Below are 14,517 nucleotides of genomic sequence, written 5' to 3' on the forward strand. Positions count from 1 at the left end.
GCGTCCCTTTACCTCTAATGTCGAGCTTCAGCAAAGTTCTTTCTAAATATCTCTGAGTCTTAAAATGGGCTACAATTGTGAGTCATGTTACTGTTTAGTCCTTCTTTTCTTGAGATTTCAATCTCCATTTCAGATTCTTATTCCCTATTTTAGACAGAGACGTTTTAGCTCTTAAATAAAGCTTTGCATGGTTTATGTCCGTCATGGAACCCAATTTTAAAAATAAAAACCAAGAATATCCTTACCAAAAATTTTGTCTATTGATGTATTTGAAGGCAATGTGCAGTTGAACACAGTGAACTGTCTTTTTAAGCGTTGTGGAATATCATTTCGCCCACCTCCAGGGTGAATCATTGCTGCTATGAGCTGCACATCAACAATGGTGGTGAAGTCTCCAGGTTTATCCAAGCTATACATTCCTTCCATCTCCATCATCTGCCGTACAATCTCATTAGTTATCTGAAATTTCACACAGAAATATTTTTATAATGCACCACTATCATAGTCCTCCAGTGCTTCTGTAAAATAACATTTATGAAATTAGCAGAAAACATTCAATGAGGTGTTTGTGAACACTGATGATCACCTCAAGACAATCTGACTTAAAGGATGCCACCTGCTGACTCTAAACCATAAAGTTAAACATGTCTGAAGTGTCCTTTGCCACACTGATGAAAAGTGATTTCCAGATCAATTTAGATAGGTGCTTATGAGATATTTGGTCTAATTACAACAGAACTTAAGAGTTACACATTTCGCTAATAGATGTCTTTCACATTCAACACCAACACTTCAAAATACTTTAGATCAGAATGTAGGACGGCTTCAGCCCTGAGCTTTCAGTATCATATTATTTAATGCTTTGGTTTGGGGTTTTATATGCTTGTCTGATCTTCTCTATAGCTTCCAACACTGCTAACACTCCCTTCTTTCTTCAATTTTCTTTTCCTCAATTCTTTCCAGGTTCCTCTGGCAGTGCCTGGATCACTTCCTGCTATTCTTCACCCTCCTATCTTCACACATCTCTTCTCACTATTGCAGGGACATCATCTCAACTCTATATCCTGAAGCATCTTAACTGTGTAACTCTAGCTTCAGATTCCCTTATAAGCTCCACACTTGTGTATCCAAATTCCTGTTGGGTAGCTCCAAATGGAGAGCACATAGTACCTTAAATTTAATACTCTTTCATTCAACAAACTTTTTTTTTGTTTATTTGCTTGTTTTTGAGGTACCAAGGATTGGACCCAGGGTCTCACACATGCTAGGCAAGCACCACTAAATTACAGCTCTGACTCACCACATTTTTTGAGACAGAGTCACACTAAGTTGCCAGGCTGGGATCCAACCTGTGATCCACCTGCCTTGGCTTCCCAAGAAGCTGGGATTACAGGTTTGCACAACCACTCCTGGCCAACAAGCATTTAATGAATGATTACTATATTCCAGGCTCTCTTGTAACATATACAAAAATCCCTCTCTTCATGGAGCATACATTCTCATGGTGGGAGACAAAATGTACAATGTATGGGTTTGTCTGGAAATAGAATGATATGCGCTAAGTTTTTTGGAGAAGATAAAGCATAGAAAGAAAATAGAAGGTTCTGAGGTGAACTGAATATGGAAAGCAGGGAGGCTTCACTTCACATGACAGATAAGCCAACAACTGAAGGAGGTGAGAAAACAAACATTTAGATACCTAGGGAAAGAACATTCTAGGCAGAGGGAATGGCACATGTAGACATGCTGAGTGAACAGCATACCCATCAAGTATGAGAATCAGTGAACATGGCTGGAGCTAAGAGTTATGGGGAGCTGAGATCACTCAAGTGTAGGGTCTTTGGGTGTTGGTAAGGATTGGACATTTGCATCCTGTTGAGTCTGAGAGGATCTGGAGCACAGGCATGTATGATATCTGATTTATGTTTTTACTGGATGCTGATCTGAGAACAGACTGAGAAGGACAAGGGAAACAGGGAGGCAATGAGGAGGCACAGTAATGGTCAAGAAGAGTGGTACCAAGTGCTGGCAATGGAGACCAAATTCTGGATATAGTTTAAAGACAGAGCCAACATGACTTGCTGACAGATTGTATGCAAGGCTATATTTCTTGAGACAGAGAAGACTATTGGAAGTTCAGGTTTTGGACATGTTGAGTTTGAGATCCAACTGGACATCCCTAGCCGGACAAATGGGTTTGGAATTCAGGAATTTCTCAGCTTAGAGATGCTAAGGGTGAGTCAGATTTAAACATGCTTCCACTCTCCCCACCTTCCACCTGTGGTTGGTCTGCCCTGAAGCAGAAAACAGCCATGCAGAATTGTCTGGGATTCATCACAGGATGAGTACTGAGTTTCTAGTGGTGTCTGGGGTGAACAGGGATAAAGAGTAGGACAGGACTAGGCCTAATGGACTCAAGGCAGATGCTCTTGAAGAAGCAGTGCATGTCAGTGGGATCCCATTGGCACCATGCCAAATTCTGGCAACATTGGTGAGATCCCCTAATAGAGAGTGACTTGGGTAGACTGATAACTACATCTAGGACCATGGTATGATGTACAGTTAATAAATAAATGAGGTGTTTTATTTTATTTTGTTTTGTTTTAACCAACATGTAGTCATCAGAGAGAGAATGCAGAGTGAAAAGTGAATTCAAGGATGAAACCTGGAGAAAGGCAGAAGCAAGAGAATACCCAGAAAGGACACTGACATCATCATTGTGGGAAACCATACAGGTATTTTTTAAGAAGGGAAAAGTCAAAAAAGGCTGAAAATTGTCATTGGACTTGACCAAAAATACTGATTAAGCATCAGCTACATGAGATACTTTAGTCCTACCTGATCTCCCCACTCATTAATCATGGGCATATTAATATCATCAATGAAGATAGTCATTTTCCTCCCTCCTGGAGGCCCATATGTGCTTCCCATTCGCTTATCCACATAGCTTTCGATTGTTCTCTAGAGAAAAGGAAATGGTTTGTCATGCACTAGACTTTACTCCATATTTCTAAAGACAATGAACAGTTTTTTCAGAGTGGAATATAATTTACTTGTGCATTTACAAGTGTAAAGATAATTATGAAAGTATATACTGTTAAATTTTTTTAAAAAACAAGTGATGGGAACGTTAATCACTAATTTATATCAAAATAATTCACTGGGAAATTCAGCTTCAGCCTCCACACTAGCCCAAAATGTGCTACTTGGGTTTTTGCTTCAACCCCAGCCGTAAGAAGGCTGAATGCCAACTGTGGCCCATTTTAATGTAACCACCACTTTAAACTTTTATTAATGTTTATGACTACAGCAAATTATGGGTTTTACCTGAAACATCATTGGTTCTGTGGCAGAAGAAAAGTTTAGAACTTTGGACAGCTGGACTTCAGGATCATATTTTTTCAAGTAGGCTTTCACCATGACGGTTTTTGCAGTTCCCTGCTCTCCTGTGAGTAAAACAGCCTGCAATCATGAGAGATTTCAGTGGTATTGAAAAGGTGTTATAACACATGTACAGGCAAATATCTTAAGACTTTTAACAGCTACACTTGCATACTATAAATTAATACAAGCAATTTTCATTACTTTTTGCAATAATACTAACATTCAAATAAATCCTAGTAGAGTTTTGGGGGGGTTGGTTGTACTGGGGTTTGAACTCAGGGTCTTGCTCTGGCTATGCAGGTGATCTACCACTTAAGCCACATCTCCAGCCCTTTTTGGTTTAAGGTCTCACATTTATGCCCAGGTTAGCCTGAACTGGCTTTATACTCCCTGGGATGATAGGCATGTGCCACCTCACCCAGGTTCTTTTTATTAGTTGATATGGGGTCTCCTGAACATTTTTTGCCAGGGCTGGCTTCAAACCACAGTCCTCCCAGTCTCTGCCTCCCGAGTAGCTAGCATTACAGACATGTGCTGCTGTGCCCAGAGAGTTAAAGATTTAACTGTAAAATTCATACAGTGCTAAAAAGTGCTGGAAGAGAACATAGCTATTTGCACGGCCATAAGGGGTATGAAGAGACTGAAAGCAGATACACACTTTCCTCAACATCTCAGAGGACAGTGAGTTGGAAAGTGTCCTGGAATCTGGGGTTCACTTGCCAAAAGTGTTCCCATCCAGTGACACCACCTCCAGGCCCTGCTGTTGGAATTTAACTTTTCTATCAATAGCATGTGGAAAGGACTATGTTCCTTACATGGCTTGTGATCATCTAAAAACTTATCTATAAACTTACTTTATATTGTTTTGCAATGGTGTCTATCAGAAAACTTGTCCTAATATTGTCAACATTTGGAACCAAAATTGATGAGTATTCCGGAATACTGTCAGTTGGATAGTAATACGGCTGAAGTTTCTTATTCCAGTGCTCCCAATCCCCTGCAAAATAAGTAAACTTTCATCTTAATAAAAGTGTATTCTTCAAGAGCTGCATCAGAAGACCACAGTGTAAGCTCCATAAACAAGCGGCTGAATCACATAAACATTTAAAATATTTCCCTAAAACATGTTAATAGATATCTGCTTATCTAATTATCCAATGTTCTCTCTCTCTCTCCCCCTCTCCCTCTCTCTCTCTCCTTCTTCTTCTTCTTCCTCTCTCCTTTCCTCCTTCCCTCTTTTTTTTACCTATTTTTTTTCTTTTATTATTCATATGTGCATACAATGCTTGGTTCATTTCTCCCCCCTGCCCCCACCCCCTCCCTTACCACCCACTCCGCCCCCTCCCTCTCCCCCCCCTCAATACCCAGCAGAAACTATTTTGCCCTTATTTCTAATTTTGTTGTAGAGAAAGTATAAGCCATAATAGGAAGGAACAAGGGTTTTTGCTGGTTGAGATAAGGATAGCTATACAGGGAGTTGACTCACATTGATTTCCTGTGTGTGTGTGTTACCTTCTAGGTTAATTCTTTTTGATCTAACCTTTTCTCTAGTACCTGGTCTCCTTTTCCTATTGGCCTCAGTTGCTTTAAGGTATCTGCTTTAGTTTCTCTGCATTAAGGGCAACAAATGCTAGCTAATTTTTTAGGTGTCTTACCTATCCTCACCCCTCCCTTGTGTGCTCTCGCTTTTATCATGTGCTCAAAGTCCAATCCCATTGTTGTGTTTGCCCTTGATCCAATGTCCACATATGAGGGAGAACATACGATTTTTGGTCTTTTGGGCCAGGCTAACCTCACTCAGAATGATGTTTTCCAATTCCATCCATTTACCAGAGAATGATAAATGGCTGCATAAAATTCCATTGTGTATAGATACCACATTTTCTTAATCCATTCGTCAGTAGTGGGACATCTTGGCTGTTTCCATAACTTGGCTATTGTGAATAGTGCCGCAATAAACATGGATGTGCAGGTGCCTCTGGAGTAACCTGTGTCACAGTCTTTTGGGTATATCCCAAGAGTGGTATTGCTGGATCAAATGGTAGATCTATGTCTAGCTTTTTAAGTAGCCTCCAAATTTTTTTCCAGAGTGGTTGTACTAGTTTACATCCCCACCAGCAGGGTAAGAGGGTTCCTTTTTCCCCCGCATCCTTGCCAACACCTGTTGGTGGTGGTGTTGCTGATGATGGCTATTCTAACAGGGGTCAGGTGGAATCTTAGCGTGGTTTTAATTTGCATTTCCTTTATTGCTAGAGATGGTGAGCATTTTTCATGTGTTTTTTGGCCACTTGAATTTCTTCTTTTGAGAAAGTTCTGTTTAGTTCACTTGCTCATTTCTTTATTGGTTCATTAGTTTTGGGGGAATTTAGTTTTTTAAGTTCCCTATATATTCTGGTTATCAGTCCTTTGTCTGATGTATAGTTGGCAAATATTTTCTCCCACTCTGCGGGTGTTCTCTTCAGTTTAGAGACCATTTCTTTTGATGAACAGAAGCTTTTTAGCTTTATGAGGTCCCATTTATCTATGCTATCTCTTAGTTGCTGTGCTGCTGGGGTTTCGTTGAGAAAGTTCTTACCTATACCTACTAACTCCAGAGTATTTCCTACTCTTTCCTGTACCAGCTTTAGAGTTTGGGGTCTGATATTAAGATCCTTGATCCATTTTGAGTTAATCTTGGTATAGGGTGATAGACATGGATCTAGCTTCAGTTTTTTTGCAGACTGCTAACCAGTTTTCCCAGCAGTTTTTGTTGAAGAGGCTGCTATTTCTCCATCGTATATTTTTAGCTCCTTTGTCAAAGACAAGTTGGTTATAGTTGGCTTCATATCTGGGTCCTCTATTCTGTTCCACTGGTCTTCATGTCTGTTTTTGTGCCAGTACCATGCTGTTTTTATTGTTATTGCTTTGTAATATAGTTTGAAGTCAGGTATTGTGATACCTCCTGCATTGTTCTTTTGACTGAGTATTGCCTTGGCTATTTGTGGCCTCTTGTGTTTCCATATAAATTTCACAGTAGATTTTTCAATCTCTTTAATGAATGTCATTGGAATTTTGATGGGAATTGCATTAAACATGTAGATTACTTTGGGGAGTATCGACATTTTTACTATGTTGATTCTACCAATCCATGAGCATGGGAGATCTCTCCACTTTCTATAGTCTTCCTCAATCTCTTTCTTCAGAAGTGTGTAGTTTTCCTTGTAGAGGTCTTTCACATCTTTTGTTAGGTTTACACCTAGGTATTTGATTTTTTTGGAGGCTATTGTAAATGGAATTGTTTTCATACATTCTTTTTCAGTTTGCTCATTGTTAGTGTATCTTCCCTCTTTTTTAAATTTTAACCTGAACTCTCTGGTAAGAGATTTACTGATTTTATTGATGGTTTCAAACAACCCTCTTTTGGCTTCACTGTTTTTTCCCTATTGTTCTATTTTCTGTGTTACTGATTTGTCTTAATCATTATTATTTCTTTCTTCTGCTTGCTTTGAGTTTAACTGAAACCTTTATTCTTTTTCTGATATAGACATAAAGTGCTACAAATTTCCCTATTGACATTTTTTTCAGCACTGGGTACTGAACTCAGGGCCTCCTGCTTACTTGTTTTGAGAGAGTCTTGCAAACCTTGCCCGGGCTAGCCTGGAATCCACCATCCTCCTGCCTCTGCCTGTGGAATTACAGGCATGCACCACCACTCCCAGTTCTTGAGAAATTTTTTTATAACACAGAATATCTTGGTAAGTATTTTCTGTGCTCCTAAAAAGAGTGCACATTCTGCTGTCTCATGGTGGACTATTCCCTAACTGTCAATTAGGTAAAATGGGTTGATTACGTTATTCAAATCTTCCATATACTTACTAATTTTGTCTATTTGCTATCAATTACAGATAGAGGGTGCTGACACTTTCACTACAGTTGTGGATTTGTCTGTCAGTTTCTTCCATTCTCCAGTACTTCATCTCTGTACAGATCCCTCCTCACTGGTGCCCTATAAATTCTGCCACTTGGCCTCCCCCAGATCAATCTCTGCCCCCTCATTTTGGTGAGACATCCAGCAGGTTCTGTTTAGGTTTTCTCTCCCTGAGTTACTACTGAAAACTGCCTTCAGGCAGGCAGCAATCTGCTTTCACTTCTCTCTACAATTTCAGTCCTGAACTACCTGTTGTCCAATATCTCAAAAATATCGTTTTATACATTCTATTCAGCTTTTTACCTTTCTCATGTAGTAGCTAAACCCAGATGCTATTACCCCATCTAGTCTGGCAGCAGAAATTCCCATATTAAATCTTAAGTTTAAGAATAAAGTCTCTCCAAAAATTTTAATATCTATTCATGCCAAAAAAAACCAAAAAACAAAAAAACAAAGATGACTGAAGGATGTGATAATGAAGAGCTGGCAAGAATTCATCTAGAACAAATATGTTAGAGTCTTTTATAACTACTAAGAAAGTGATATCTTGGTTCATTTTAGGGCATATGCTCAGGCAAATAAATTTCTTCAGAAGTAATTATTAAGGGAGATAAGGCTGAATGCCTGCAAGCCCTCAACATTTTAGTCAGCAAACCATTTCAGGACCCTCTTGAAGAATGAGTCCATCTTGATGGTGTCAATTTTTGTTGACATTTCCAGTAAATCTAGGAAAGAACCATCATCTCAACCTGTAGAACCAGGGCTGGCTACTAGGAAGAAAATGCCAGAAACATCAGTGGACCACCCTTTTAAGAATTGTAGCAACGTCTCCTTTCGATGGCACAGAGGAAGGTGGTGATTTAACTGGCGGCCTTAGGGGGTGCACATGGTTGGCACAGTGCTGCAGAGGGCCTCACCCTCTGAGGAGCTTGGAGTCTTGTGACAGGATTGTGCAGTGTTCAGAAGGCAGCTCTCTGGAAAAGCTTGGCTGTGGATTCTAAGAATTCACATTTGGATTTGTGGATTCGCAATAATTGTGCAATCTGGTTTTGCTATCTCAAATCTTCAGGAACGTCTAATCACATGCTGTAGAATTATTTGTCTTTCTGATTAAAAATGGCCAGTTGAAAATTCATTTATCTACATTCCTTCATAAAGGCCCTTCCAGGCACAACTTTCCCAGTGTCAATATGATTCTCTCACCCTCAAATATGCCAGGAAATCCCCCACATCTAGGAAACTCTGTTTTGCTTTCTCCAAACCAAAGCTCTTCAGCCCTTTGCCAGTGTGGGGTGGGCACAGTTGTCTAGCAACAGGCTTTGGAAAGAGGACTAGGAGGAGTTTTCCTTAAACAGACTTATGTCTGGGCCTCTGATTTCTGGCTCCATCTTCACCTGTTTCCAAATCCTGAGTCCTTGGAAGGTTCAGTGATGTGTACTGAGTTAGTTCTCAGCTCACCCCACTGCCAGGTTAGGATTGATCTTTGCCCTGTGTTCTAACTCAACATCCACCTTCTGCTTTCAGAATATTGTTACTGCCTTCTTCTCTCCTATTCTATTGTCCTTTTCATGTTATACATTATAACAACTCAAAAAAATCTTTGCTGTTTTAGAGATTTTAGGAAGCAGGCTTTTCCTCTCCAGCTTAGAACTGTGACCTGGACTCTGGATAAAAGCACCAAGTTCATGGGCTTTTCTTTGAAGAGGAGGAGAGCTGCGTCTGTCACACAGGGAAGGGTGGGGCTAAGGTGAAGCACTGGCCCTGGAGAGGTCTGCTACATAAGTAGGGTCCCACCAGCTGGGTTCATTCTCTACTCATTCTGACATTTGCAACAGTAAAGTTGTGGGACCAACATGACATGCTTTGTGTCATGAAGAATCTCCATTCTCTAAGCTGCTACCTTTCTTCCTAAAGCATTAAAAAGGACATGATGTAAGAGGTATGCCAGACTCTACTTAGGCCACTCCAAATACAGAAATCAGGAGTCCCTCTACCAGTTTCCAGCTTAGCTAATGTGCAAAATATTAGTATCCATCCCATATATGCCCCTTTAAAAATGGTATTAAGTGCGCTGGAGGTGTGGCTATAGTGGTAGAGCACCTGCCTAGCAAGTGCAGGCCCTGAGTTCAAACCTAAGTTCCACCAGAAAAACAAAAGGGTATTAACAATTATGTTACTTATAATTGGTTTACTATTCCCCCTTAGGAGAGCTATGGAAGTTTGTATTTTTCTCATTTGAAAAAAATCATTTCCGCTGGTGGAGTGACTCAAGTAGTAAAAGCGCCTGCCTAGAAAGTGTGAGGCCCTGAGTTCAAACCCTAGTACTGAAAAAAAAAAGTCATTTCAGGCCAGGTGTGGTGGCTCATGCCTGTAATTTTAGATGCTTGGGAAGATCCTGGTAGTTCAGGTCAGCATGGGCAAAAAGTTTTTATGACCCCATGTCAACCAATGCCTGGGTGTAGTGGTGCATGCCTGTCATCCCAGTTACATGGAAAGCATAAACAGGAGAATCCCAGTCCAGGCCAACCTGGGCATAAAAGTGAAACACTATCTGAAAAATAACTAAGGCAAAATTGGCCAGGGATGTGACTCAAGTGGCAGAACACCTGCCTAGAAAGTGTAAGACCCTAAGATCAAACCCCAACACACACACACACACATTTATGACTAGCTCTGGGTTTTCTCCCAGGTCATTCCACTGAAGGTGTAACTCTCTGTACTTACCATAATCAGTAACATAAAACTCATACATGGTCTGATTTGTGCCTTCAGGTATTTCAGGCAAGTCTAGGTGGCTTCCATGATTTCGTAAAAAGACTTCAAGCTTTTCTCTGCTTTCCAGCTCCAGAAGGGCTCCGAGACTCCACATTAGGCCAAACACAAATAATTTATGAAGATGCTCCACACATGAAACTCCACCTTCTTCTTTGGAGGGAATTAAACCTTCCAGAAGATTGAGAGACTGAAAACAAAAATTTTAATCAGATAAATTTTTAAATAAAAAATTTGCAGATAAAAACATTTGGTTTAAAAAGGAGGAGGGAAAACAAATGTATCTCAAGATACTGCTTCATCCCTGTCCCCAATGTGAAAAGCAAGAGCCCCAGTCTAGATGTTCTGTAAGGTCACTTCTGGCAATGAAGTTTGACTATTCAAGTTTCCAGGCTAAAGATTTTCTTTCTTTTGAACATTTTGCAGGACTCAGCAAATTCTGGCCCTCAGGCCAGCCACTTGCTTTTGTTTAGTAAATAAAAGTTTGATTGGGACAGTCATACTTGGTCATTCGTGCTCTGTCTCCTGCTGCTTTTGTGCTATAACAGCAGCACTGAGTGGTTGGGACACAGTTGTGAAAAGCTTAAAATATTTACTACCTGATGCCTTAAGAAAACACAATCATTTCAAGATAAAATTTCTCTTACATATCTAAAAGTAATTTGTAAATAATTCATTGATGGGGACCTTAGGTATTATTTCTAACCTACCCAGCCTTACTGGAAGACAACCTTGACACTGAGAATCAAAGCACCAGAATGGATAATCACCAGAATTGGGAGAGCCCTTAATATAACTAGGCCTGGGGGTGTAAGCACTTGAGTTCAAAACCCCAGTATCACTCCCCCCCAAAAAAAGCCTATGACTAGGGTTGGCTTTCTCCAAAGGCTAATAAGGAAAATAGGGTATAAAAAAAGAATAAAGCACTCCTCAGAGAATTTCTGCTTAAAGTTTTCCCCTATCTGATCTACACTACATTTGCAAAGACAAGATTGACACCCAAGTTTTCCTGATTGCCACAAGATCCTTTTTGCACTTTTCTACAAAACTGCCAGTCTCAGTTATTGTGTTGACTCTCATTATTTGGACAACACACTTTTCAGGGCAGGTTAATAAACCTGGTGGGAAAGACAGCTTGCTCCTTTTCTCCGATAACTTCCCTCTGGAAAGTAGAAGGTGACAAAAATAGGACAGTGAGTTACCCAGAAGACCTTTAAACCTCTCACAGCCCTCACCACCACATCATGAAAAGATTTCTATGAACTATATGAATTTTCTACTTCAAGGTCCTGAAAACTGCCACTGAGCAAAAATAAAATCTCAAAATCTAAGTAATGAAGTTACAAAAAAAAAAATCTTACTTGCATAATATAGTTGCATTCTAAGAGCTGCATTTTGGGATTGAGGTTTAGTTTCATAAATGTATATGTATCTTCAAACGCTTTGTCATACAGAGCCAAGAATACAGTGCCTTCCTGTGCAGTGCGCTTCTTCAACCAGGCCTGTGGTGGAGGAACAGGATCTCTGCTTATTAAGAAAGAGTGAAATGGCAACAACTGGACAGACTTCTGCCCATCTCTTGTCCCCACCTGCAGTATTGGCCTCCAGCTGAGAGCAGAGCTGCTGATGTACACCATACCCATCCTAGAGACTGTAGCAGGCGAGGCATTCTCAATATTGTGGACCTCAAATAAAAGCTTACAACTAGGAGCCATGGGAATCCGATCTCCGTTAGCCAGCGTGAGGGTCTTGTTATCATCCAACACAGAGTTTAAGTTCTCGATCCAAATGGCGTCCACAGGGCCATCTAAGATGAGGAAAATGTTTTCGCCTGCAAACAGTTGAAACGAAAATTAAACAAAGATTGTGTTATTAATAAACTAGCAGCAGGGGGAAAAAGCCATCACAAAGGAAGGCTAGTGTGTACCTTTTTTAGCTTTTAATGTTTTTCTCCACAGAGTAGAAAAAATCCCATCTGTCCAGTCATTGGTAGCAGTGTCCAGTCTGCCAAACATCTGAGGGGCAGTGATAGCTTTTGGGTTCATCCGCATTTCTCTATGAGGCCGTCCACACTCGGTCAATGCCTTCATCAGAATGGTGATAACCATTGTCTTCCCAGAACCACTGGGCCCAAGGGTCATTAAGCCATGCCGTACCAGAGATGTCTCATATAACTACACAATTAAACAACAAATTGAAAAATGTAGCTTATGAATCTCTGGCTGACATTCAGAGCAGTGAGCTGAAATTTAAAAAGGCTTTAAATAAGCTCTTCATTAAAGTAACTTGTTCAGTATCTAAAGGATGTAAAAATGTTCTTTGTTTTACTAGACGTGGAGAGCAAATTAGCACAACATTAACAACGACATAAGTGAGAAAGTGATGACAATGTGGGACTTGAATTACATTTTGGAAATCATTAATTCAGCATGCAGTTTCTGCTTTTCCAACTGCCCTTCCTTCTGATTTGAGTTTGCTCATCTGTAACTAGCAGTTTTCCCACACAAGACTTCTCTGTATCCAGTGTGATGACATCGCCCCTTAGTGGTTGAAGGCAGCAATGTCTAACATCCCAGTAAAGATCCGGGGTTCCTGGGGACCTTTTGGTTTCCAGAAGCCCGTCGTGAATGAAGATTCCTGTGCAAGTGATTTATTCAGGGAGGGCTCCCACTCCCAGGAGAGATGGAGAAGGGCATGGAGGAGCAGGACAGGGATGGGAAGAAGTGAAGTCAGGTGGGACTGAAGGGACTCTCCAGTCCAGGGTGAGTTACATCGGAGGGGTTGGTCTACCCGGAAACAGGGGACTTTAACTTTCCTACTCCATCACCCATCCGTCCTTATTTAAGGTGAGGATGGCTTAGGGGTGGGGAAAATAAACTCTCGGGCACTGCCTGTCCTTTATGCCCACCCACAAAGTGGCTCTAGTTCTCATTTTGTTACTAGAAGCTGGGGAGGGGGCACACAGAAATGGGGCAGGGGATTGGAGGAGGCAGTAAGAGTACAGATGATGTCTGTTACAACATCCTGCCTACAGCTCTCTTACTAAAAATAAGAAGTTCCAGGTGATACAACTGATCAGAAGTAGGGGCTGAACTGTTCTCCTAACTGAACTGTTTTCGATAGAAATGTGTCACCATTGTAACTCAGGGTTTAAAAGCAACAGAACTGGAGGTTACATTGTCATTAGTAATGTTAGTGACATTCACCAAGATTAATCTATTAGAGTCACTCATTAAATGCTGGGATGACTAGAATTTTAATATCCACAATACTGTATGTATATCATGCATAAAATGTTTTGCCAAAATTTTTAATTTTTAATGGCTTCCAATACCTGAATGATAAGAACTATCTAAACTTTTCTCCATATATTTCCTTGTAAGACTTGGAAATGTCTCATAAGAATCACTATTTTTTGCCAGTTTTTTTTTGGCAGTACTAGGGTTTGAAATCAGGGTCCTGCACTTGCTAAGCAGGCGTTCTACCACTTGCGCCACACCCTCAGTCCTTTAGTTTAAGTTTGTTTTTTAGATAAGGTCTTGTACTTTTGCCTCAGACTATGATCCTACTCCTGCCTCCTGATTAGCTGGAATTATAGAAATGTGCCACCACGCATGGTTCTAGTGCAACTTTTAATACTCTCCACAACTGCAGCTCCTTCATTTTCCAATAGCCCTGGAATACCTCACCCCTCCCCCAACACACACACACACACACACACACACACACACCAAGAGCATCGAGCTCACACAGATCTACTCCTGTGTCTTTGCTACAGGTTTTTGACTTTCTGGCAAAGTGACCAGGCTGTTGTCGCAGGCTGAATTATGAGGAACAAAAAAAAAAAAAGCCCAGAAAAGGATTCAAGGATATGACATGTGCACACACAAAGGAGGAGCAAGGCAGGTGCCAGACTGCTCAGACGCTGGGCCCCACTGAGGCCCTCACTGTGCCAATACTGCCTGATTGGTGAAAAAGCTAGCTGGGTTCTTACATCTCACATCCCAGCTATTCGTGAGGTTCAGGTTAGCACCCAACTTTCTCACCTGATGTCAGTAACAACCACACTAAATGACTGCGTGTCTACTGCAAGGCAGGGTAAATCCATACTTTTTCTCTAGGACAGACACATCCCTGAAGACTCTTTTGGCATTGATGTGTACGTGGCATTTTCACTGAGTTTTAACACTTACATCAAGGTAAACTAATATGTTGCAGTCACATGGTGACCTCTAGCCACACACACACTTACTGTTACAGTGACAGTAGACTACATTTCTCTTACCTGCACAAGTTTGAGGTTCCAGGGTGGGTGGTTAATCAAACCTTCCAGCTCAACCTGGTTGGCTACTGCAGCCTGCAGTTCCACATAGGTACTGCTATCCAGCTGTAACCCTGGAAACAGGTCGTTGATTAAGCTGAGGAACAGGGGTTCATCTTCATCAACCTAAGGG

The 14,517-nt window shown here is 40.9% G+C and overlaps 1 protein-coding gene across 1 annotated transcript in view; it reads right to left on the reverse strand.

The window, feature by feature from the left end:
• Positions 1-14,517, reverse strand: part of Dnah8 (dynein axonemal heavy chain 8) — a 343,384-nt gene that overhangs the window by 133,245 nt on the left and 195,622 nt on the right. The window contains exons 49-57 of the mRNA XM_074082285.1: positions 14,349-14,510; positions 11,991-12,237; positions 11,653-11,894; positions 11,425-11,565; positions 10,016-10,253; positions 4,239-4,381; positions 3,328-3,462; positions 2,839-2,961; positions 246-459 (exon numbers count right to left, since the gene is read on the reverse strand). Coding sequence (XP_073938386.1) covers positions 246-459; positions 2,839-2,961; positions 3,328-3,462; positions 4,239-4,381; positions 10,016-10,253; positions 11,425-11,565; positions 11,653-11,894; positions 11,991-12,237; positions 14,349-14,510 — 1,645 coding nt within the window. The remainder of the gene's footprint in view (positions 1-245; positions 460-2,838; positions 2,962-3,327; positions 3,463-4,238; positions 4,382-10,015; positions 10,254-11,424; positions 11,566-11,652; positions 11,895-11,990; positions 12,238-14,348; positions 14,511-14,517) is intronic.

This window comes from Castor canadensis, chromosome 8 (assembly GCF_047511655.1).
Source record: "Castor canadensis chromosome 8, mCasCan1.hap1v2, whole genome shotgun sequence".
Taxonomy (NCBI): domain Eukaryota; kingdom Metazoa; phylum Chordata; class Mammalia; order Rodentia; family Castoridae; genus Castor; species Castor canadensis.